The 9307-nt window shown below is 41.9% G+C and overlaps 1 protein-coding gene across 2 annotated transcripts; it reads left to right on the forward strand.

The window, feature by feature from the left end:
- The first annotated feature begins 1548 nt into the window (after positions 1-1548).
- On the forward strand, positions 1549-8946 carry LOC310992365 (short coiled-coil protein B-like). Of its 2 annotated transcripts, none has more exons than XM_083980391.1 (4): positions 1549-1633; positions 1983-2051; positions 5549-5629; positions 7842-8946. In XM_083980391.1, exons 2-4 carry the CDS (start codon positions 2036-2038, stop codon positions 7982-7984), a joined length of 240 nt encoding a protein of 79 aa, XP_083836517.1. In that variant the 5' UTR covers positions 1549-1633; positions 1983-2035; the 3' UTR covers positions 7985-8946. The 2 variants fall into 2 exon arrangements, with proteins under 2 accessions (XP_083836517.1, XP_083836516.1); XM_083980390.1 differs by having other exon boundaries at positions 1572-1637.
- Positions 8947-9307: the final 361 nt, after the last annotated feature.

Raw genomic sequence — 9307 nt, forward strand, 5'->3', positions numbered from 1 at the left:
TCAGGAACATTGAAAGAAAAAAGATGGAGTATTGTGATATTTTTGCTGAAAGATATACTGTATATGCCACTTTATTTATCTTTTAAGTATCCTACATTAGCCTATACCTTAGTTGTTAATCTGGGCACAATTCAGGTGAATTTCCTTGCCAAAAGATTGTGGCCATTTTGAATTTGAGAGCCTTTTTTTAATCAAAAGATAGCCCAATAGCCTACCAAAGAAGGGATTTATAACATTTAACAGTTTTTCTTTTTACTGACAATATAATCAAATGTTTGGAGTAGGCTATAGTGTGTTGCCCTGATGTTGGGGTAATATTAGATAATTAGAGATAATTTATTGTCTCGGGGACAATAAATTATGAATCTGATCCAGTTCTTGCTGTGCCTTGCTCAGACTCTGGATTTGACTTGGTCAGATCCATACCGTGGTCTGGATAGGCTACACATTTAGATGGGGATGATGAGTTATTTTGTTGTTGTTGATGTTGCTGTTAGTCTATAATTTAATCACAGTAGGTCTATTCATTTAACATAGGCTATTTCAATGATAGCCTAAGAATGAATAGGCCTATAGGCTGCTACATGAACTACCACAACTGCCCTTTTTCTGTTCACCTTCAAGGGTGTGTAAGGCCGATGTGGACAATAAACAACTAAACTCCTCTGGAAGTGGTTCTCTTCCTCTTTCTGTTGGCACGGGCCATTCGGCTGTCATCTTCATGCTGACATGTCAGACATGAATGAATGTCTTCAACTGAGCACTAATTGCTTCTGAATTTACAATTTTAAATGGAAAAAACCCACAAGATAATGTCCCTGCCTCTATATAGGCTATAAATGGAGTAAATGTGAAAGCTGTGCTGCATGCCTAGCCTATCAGCCACTGTTTTTTATTTGATTGTATTTTTATTTTAACGTTCTGATCTTATTGCTTGTGGGTTAGAGCTGGTGTTGGTGTGGGGAGGCTCTCTCACGAAACTCTGCATTAAAGATATGTAGCCTAGGCAAATCACACAGATATTATTTTATTTTATTTATTATCACGCAGACCTTAATATTAAATATATGTATCTCTGTAAAATCTATGCGTATGCTTGACTATGTGGATGTAGGTTACTATGTGTAGCGAGCACGCTTGTGTATGTTTGTGCAGGTAAGCACATATAGGCTATGTGCAAATACCCACTAATGTCAGTGAAGACAGATTGCTGCTTTTCCACTTATTTTTTATTGATTTAGATTTTTTTTTGTTTTGTTTGTATTTTGTTTCCTTGTTTGTCTGGGTTAAACAAAAAAAAGAAGAAAGAAAGAAACTGTATGAGTCACCCCATCATCGATATTGTTTCAGGATGGATATTTTTGTTGTTGTATCCTTTTTGTTAAAATTTATTGGAAATAAAAACATATATTAAAAAAAAAGAAAAAAAAAAGTTATTTTGATCCACACTCCAGTCCAATCGGTGGCGATACTGCACATAAAGCTTTGTTTACCAACTGCCATTCAGAAGAAGTGAAGACTGTGGTAGTGACTGACGGTGGTCGCCCAGACACACAGCTGACAGGACACACACACACATACACACTCTGTAGAGGGGACAGGGTGGTTCAGCAGCAGTTCTTCACTTCCACAGGTTAGTGTTGTGTGTCGCAGATGGAGCTACGCTGTCCCGTTAGTGGCTGTTAGCTGTTAGCTAACAGCTGGGTGGATACATAGCTGCCGTGGTGCAGCTAACAGGCTAACGAGCTAACATGCTAACAACATTGTACCAGTGTCGCTCCTTCAGCAGCTTTATCATGTTTATCAGTCTACATTTCAAACGAGTCAGTGTGACGTTAAACGACAGGCTTAAAGGAGACTCGGACAGTCCATTATTTGAAAAAAATATTGTTTTATATTATGTAACTAAGAGAGTCTTTGTTTGTTGTTGTCTGTAAACCCACCACACATGTATCAATATGACTGTGTCGTAAATCTTCCAGTGTCCCAGACAGTCGCAGCCCTGCATTCCAAAGAGGAAGACGAGTATTTCACCATGAGCTCAGACGATGGTGAGTCAACACACAAACACACACACACACACACACACACACACACACACACACACACACACACACACACATGCAGGTGCATTCTTCATGGCAAATGAAGCAAATGTGCAGGGCGTTGTTGTTTTAACTTTTTATCTACACAGTGTGAGAACTGGGACAATGAACTTTGGGCTCACTGACCCTGAGCTGAGCTGAGCTGTCACACTCTGATAATGGCTTTCAGAACAGGATAATGTTGGCTCAATCGACTCTTAATTTAAGATAAAAAAAAAAGCCCTCATCAATGAAACACAGATAACAAGATTCACCAAGGCAACAAATGAAAAAGCCTCAATCCTCCTGCTGCTGCCCAGTGGAGTTAGATATAAATCATGATGCAGAACATGTATGAGCACTATGCAGGTGCAACTAACAGTTGAAACAACTGGGTGTGGTATAATGTCATTACCAGCAGTAACAATGTTGTTGAACCTGCCCCAGGGCCTGCATTCACCATGAGATGTCAGAATCAGAATTACATATGGATCCCCACAGGCCAGGGAATTCTTTTGTTACAAAGCTCCTGAACAGAAAAGGCAAAGCAATTGTATTTTTATAGCCCCAACAGTTTGTCTTAAAGACGAGGGTTAGGGTGAAGTGGTAGGGCTAGATTTTTCAGGGGCACACTATAAACCGAGGGGTATGACATGTTTCCCAGAATGCATCTTGCAGCAACCGGCAGCTGTTTTATTTCTCACTGTAGCGCTGTTATTACGTCATTTTGTTAAAGGGACAATGAGGAGATTCTCCATTGGCAGAATGAAAAATTCTGCGACAATAAAAAAAGTCTCATATTAATGTGGATGAATCTACGTTAATGATAAAAAAGGGAAAAATCCGCACACCAACAAAAAGCTCCAGAGCAATAGATAATTTATTATCACCCAAAGGGAGTAACGTTTCGGGCTCGCAGACCCTTCCTCAGACTAACACAGGTGAAAGCAGTGAGCCTCTAATATAGTCTAGGTCACATGGTCAATCAAGTAATAGGTAGCACGTCTTGAGTGCACCATATTCCAGAAAACATAATAATACATTCAACAACAAATAAATATGAAAAAAATATATAAATGTGCACAAGCATGCTATGGCAAAAACATCATGACACTATCATCAAGTATAAAGCACCATCATACAGTCATGTGATCAGTACCAGAGGCATCTTAGTTTGTTCATATCAGGTGATACAGAAAAATAGAAAGTTAGAAAAAAGTTAGAAAACTAACTTATCTGATGTCCTTAGGTTTGTGGAGGCGTATGTGGGGCGATACTACCCTCATATGGTTTTTATTTTTCAGTGTTACATATGTATATGTGACTGTAATGGGATGTTTTAGTGGTACATGGTAACATTTTTCTCCAAGCTTATGGTTTTATAACATATGTACCATTACTTCGAGATCTCTGTTTCCTGTTACTTTGGTGACATCGGATGGATTTTTTCTAACTTTTTTCTAACTTTCTATTTTTCTGTATCACCTGATATGAACGAACTAAGATGCCTCTGGTACTGATCACATGACTGTATGATGGTGCTTTATACTTGATGATAGTGTCATGATGTTTTTGCCATAGCATGCTTGTGCACATTTATATATTTTTTTCATATTTATTTGTTGTTGAATGTATTATTATGTTTTCTGGAATATGGTGCACTCAAGACGTGCTACCTATTACTTGATTGATCATGTGACCTAGACTATATTAGAGGCTCACTGCTTTCACCTGTGTTAGTCTGAGGAAGGGTCTGCGAGCCCGAAACGTTACTCCCTTAGGGTGATAATAAATTATCTATTGCTCTGGAGCTTTTTGTTGGTGTGCGGATTTTTCCCTTTTTTATCATTGACCTTTTTTGTCCAGCACCCAGCGTCAGTTTTTTGGGATGTGCGTGCTTTGTTTATACTTCCGATGAATCTACGTTACCCACACTTGGCCCATTTTCGATAAATATATAGTTTTGTCTCTATCGTTATTTTGTTATTATTAGTGGTGGTGGAAATGCTGGGCGAGCCGACCAGCGTTTCTTTACTCGGTTTCGTGGCGAGTCATGAGAATAACACCGCCGAATCTCCGTTTATGGTCGTAACTACGACGGTATGTGATCGTCTTCCAACCTCTGACTTTAATTCTTGATGAATGAAAACATGAGTCTGTCTTGCGCTGGTCAAAGAATTTCACGGTGCGCGGAGGCTCATAAATGTAGTGTGAAAACGCTTCGCTTTTCCAAAACTCCTCATTATCCCTTTAAGTTTTAATATTTTTTTCATGCGAGAAAGAAACTGTTTAGATCCCCAATGTGCGGTCGGTTTATCCAAATGACGGCTGTTTAGACGTTTGCTCCGATGTTTTTCGGAGCAGTGAAGCTCCACGGTGGAGCCTCAACGGCTCGTCACAGAGACACCACCTGTCCGGAGAGCTTGTCAGCCGGCCGACGTCATCCCGGAAGAAAAGACGATCGCTAATTAACTTACCTGCAGGTTTTTAAAGGTTTACCGCCGGGTAGTTACATTCTTTTTAGGAGATAAATGCTGGTCTCATTGATGAAATGTAACAATTGTGGCAGTCGCATTAAAGCAGAAGTAAGCGATCCAGTGGTTTTGGCTAACTTCCTGTCAGCCGATGGAGTTAGCAGTCCCCGCCCTCGTCCCTACGTCACCACATTCACACGCATCCCTTGGCTGCACACACAGAGAGGACCGCCCCTTTATGCCGTTCTCTCTCCTCATTGGATAAAGGTTGTAGGATACAAGGAAAGTTTTCTCCTCGGCTTACAGCAGAGCAGAGTGACTGACAGACCCGTGTTTCAGACCAAACAGGGATGAAAAATAGAATTGGAATTGGGCATAAGTCTATAGCAGCGTAGCTATAATAAAATGGTTCAGAGCTACCTGAACCAGCCCTAACTAAAAGCCCTGTCATAAAGGAAGGTCTTAAGTCTAGACTTAAATGTAGCTAGATTGTCTGCCTCTCTGACCCATGGAGAGAGCTGGTTCCACAGTAAAGGAGCCCGGTAACTGAAGGCTCTACCTCCCAGTCTGTCTTTAGAGATACTGGGAGTCACTAACAGACCTGCGTTCTGGGAGCGTTCAAAAATAAATGGAAGTAGTAAGTCTTCTCAGCTGTCTCAATGACAGGATTTAATATTTTCTATTTAAAACTAAAGTAACACCTAAATGTTTTAATATAAATCTCCAAATCTGTGTTTACTGGATATGTTCAAGTATGTCTCTATTGTAACATGATGGGGATGTGCATCAATCACACCTGGAAATAAATTGACAAGTGCATTGAAACTACTTGATATTTGATATACTGATACCTGTTTTTCTGTCAAAGTAGTGTCTGATGAATTCCTGAACCCACGGTGGCCCTGGCCCTGGCCAACTCTGAGTTTCCACTAAAGCTGCTTTCTGAAACGGGCCCTGCACATGTGTTGTGTTTGTGTTTGATGGCTGCAGGTGACTTGGAGAACCAGGCTGAGCTGGAGGAGAAGACCAGGCTCATCAACCAGGTGCTGGAGCTTCAGCACACTCTAGAGGGTACACACACACACACACACACACACACACACACACACACACACACACACACATACACATACACATACACTCACACTCACTGTATAGCTTTGAGTTTGTCAGTAAAACTGTCCAATTCGTGAGGTGACCTGAGGAGCAGTAATCCAGGACCGTGGGGTTTGAATTGATGAGCTCAAATCTTTTGCAGTTCAGAGTCTTAAAGGACAATTCCAGGCGAATTCAACTCGGGGCTGTATGTTCCTATCATTTTAGGTCTAAAAGAAGGAATCTGAAGATTTTCAGTTTAATTGCTCCTGTTTTGCGGTAGTTGTGTCTGTCCCCGCATCGCCACGGCAGTGATGAATGGGAGCGGATGCAAGTTCTGCTGCTTAGGCTGTTTCCATCCCTCAAAGCCACAGACAGCGTCAGATGGCGACTCAAACATGCACCCACAAGTTTATTTACTTCAAGCAAGCCGACATGTTTGTAAAACTAGATCTAATTCAAAGTCTCCCGGAGTCTCGTGCGAGACCCAAGTTGCCGCTCGGTGTGTTCAGGTGCAGTTGGAAAGCTCCCGTTTGTGTCATACACACAGGAATATCAACTCTCGACTTGCTTCAAGTAAAAAAACCTCTCGGCGCATGTTTGAGTAGCTGTCTGACGCTGTCTGTGGAAAAAAATGTACACTTGAAGCAAGTCAAGAGTCAAGAGAGAGACACAACTACCGCAAAACGGGAGCAATTAAACTGAAAATCTTCAGATTCCTTCTTCTCCCATCCATGTACAGTAGCATGCAACAGTTTGGGTCCAAATGTCTGTTAATGTGAACAGTTCAGCAAGTGGAAGATGAAAAGACATAACGTTATAGATGACACATTCCCTTTACATTTTAAACAATACTTTTATTATTACTACACTCAAAATGACAGAAAAGGAAAAGGTCCCACAGCAAAGGTCTGGGCTTCCTGCATAGTTATTACCTAGTAACCCCCCCTTTGGAAACTATCACAGAGTGTAAATAGTAAATATCTTGTCTGATACCTTGGTCACAGTTATCTGAGAGCTCCTATTCTTTTGCAGGCTGCTGCTCTGTTTCCCCTTTTCACTCTGAAACTGTAGAAAACTAAAATAAAACACTGAGATTGATTAAAATATTGAAATTAAGTGTTTCATGTTTAACTTTCTGCCTTTTGGAGATCATTTAATCTTCCACTTGCTGAACTGTTCACATTAAAGGGATAGTTCACCCAAACACCCACTGTCTTCGTAACAAAAAGACACACCAAAAAACATCCAAATACCTCCATGCTGCTCGTATGTAATGTCCCTCTTGTATTGAAGCCCCTAAATGCGAAATTGGTCTCGGTGTAGCAGTGCATGTCCATATAACGGTTGCAAATGGATACCAACTGTCTTCGTAACAAAAAGACACACCAAAAAACATCCAAATACCTCCATGCTGCGAAATTGTCCTGAAAAAAATTAAATAAGTCTATATTTCAAGCTTGTTTGTAGCGGAAGCTTCTCGAAGCTCCTCCTCGTCCAAATTTGACGGACCAGGAAGAGGAGCTTCCGCTACAAAGAAGCTTGAAAAATAGACTTATTTAATTTTTTTCGGGACAATTTCGCATTTCGGGGCTTCGATACAAGACGGACATTACATACGAGCAGCATGGAGGTATTTGGATGTTTTTTGGTGTGTCTTTTTGTTACGAAGACAGTTGGTATCCATTTGCAACCGTTATATGGACATGCACTGCTACGCCGAGACCCCCTGTAACTCAGAGAAGCCACGGAGGACTCTGAAACTTCTCCCAGCCCTTAGTCCACATGAGGGGGAGTAGGTAATGAGTGAAATTTCAATTTTGGGTGAACTATCCCTTTAACAGAAATGTTGACCAACTTTTGCATGCCACTGTACATGGATTATACTGTCCAGCCTCAGTGCACTAACATAAAGAGAAATAAACTGTTATGCAACAAGTTGTGTGTGTTTAGACTGCAGCTCCGTATCAGCTACAGACTGAGGTCACATCCACACTGCTGTGTTTTCAATATGGAGCTCATCTTTCTCTCACCGTAACTAGAAAGATGAGTAACATCTACACAATGAGCTGTCAAACACTGAGAATAGGGAGAGAAAAACTTGCTTGACAGGGTTTGGTTGGCTGCTCCAGTGTTTTTCTCTTTGCTAAAATACCTGTTTATTTTGTGTATGTGGTTGTGTGCTCAGACCTGTCTGCCCGGGTGGACGCTGTCAAAGAGGAGAACCTCAAACTGAAGTCAGAGAACCAGGTTCTGGGTCAGTACATTGAGAACCTCATGTCTGCCTCCAGTGTGTTCCAAACCACCGACACCAAGAGCAAACGAAAGTAAGACGAAAGTGGACTCTGAACTCCTGCTGAAGCCTGAGACACGTCTGTGGCTCTGCCTGTGTGGATGTTTGTCCTGGTCTTCGTTTGACGTGTTGCAATCATCAGACATGTACAGGAAACAAAAGAAATCCCCACCTGAGGCCAGTTCCTCTCAGTCCAGGAACATCGGTCTTCAAGCTGAGACGGAGCGATCAGCACAGAGGCTCCACGGCTTCTTACTGTGTGAGCTGTGAATGTTGTAAAACTCTTATCTTTGCATTTGTATGCAAACATTTAGAAAGACCCACATGAAACCCAGTCCCAGGTAGCCTCGTAAACCAGCCTCTCCCGGAAATGCATTATTTCATTTCTGAGGGAGAGTCTGGCCTCGTTCCCCTTGTGAGCATCTTGGGTGGGCGGGAGCTGGGCGGGAGTAGTAGCGTTGACAGACAACCCCATTCAGCCAATCAGCAAGCTGGTATATCAAACTTTTGCCGAATCCAGTTGGAAGAACAGCGAAAACGTCGTCCTCGTCTTCCTTCAAGAAACTCAACAAGCGCCGACTCTTGCTCTTGTTTGATTGCTGTAATGGATGGTATTTCAGTAAGAACTTCCCTTGTTGCTGTTTTTAGGCTGCTACTGTTAGATAGCTCTGCTGTGGTAAGAGTCGCGCAGTGTAGTAGCCTCGCAGCGAAGAGCCTGGTGTCTATTTACTCCAAATTCCGTTTGCATTCTGGTTCCCGTCTGTAGCGGATACCGAAATCACCAAATTCACCAAAATACAAGTGTTCACCAACATAAACTTATAAAATAGACATTAACTTGTAATACAATAAGAGCAAAATGTAAAATTAATGGCTCGGGGACTTTCTTGTAAATTATATTCCTTACATTAAAGGGTTTCACCGCATTTTATTAGCTTGGTGCTTTTATTTTGACGGAAAGGCCTGTGTCTTTCGCCCTGGATCTGTTTCCTGCCAAAACAGCGAGTCAACGTAGCCAGGCTAGCGCCGCCTACTGGTTCCGGCAAATTTCATTTGCCTCAAACATGTAGTCAGGACACTAGCAATGCGTTTCGGTTTGCTCCGTCCGCCAGAGCGGACGGACCAATCAGCGAACAGACGGGTAAGTGAAGGCGATGACGTTGAACTCAAGCGCTCAAGATTAACCTATGAGCTTAACCGGTGTATAGCACACGTGACCACCAAGCAGCAGCGATTAGTTGAAGCAAATGTAAGCAACCGCCTCCCGGAAGCAAACGAATCCCTATGGCTCGTGTTCAGACGCTATATGAAATGTAATGAAGTAAGCGGCTGATGCATCAGGCTAGAGTCAACGGCCCCAG

The sequence above is a fragment of the Trachurus trachurus genome (genome assembly GCF_905171665.1).
Source record: "Trachurus trachurus genome assembly, chromosome: 10".
NCBI classification, from domain to species: Eukaryota; Metazoa; Chordata; class Actinopteri; order Carangiformes; family Carangidae; genus Trachurus; species Trachurus trachurus.

Bases quoted from the DNA above. Each gene is read 5' to 3' on its own strand.
- LOC310992365 (XM_083980390.1), top strand. The intron at 2,052-5,548 runs GTGAGTCAACAC...TGATGGCTGCAG, and splicing joins CACCATGAGCTCAGACGATG to GTGACTTGGAGAACCAGGCT. The intron at 5,630-7,841 runs GTACACACACAC...TTGTGTGCTCAG, and splicing joins GCTTCAGCACACTCTAGAGG to ACCTGTCTGCCCGGGTGGAC.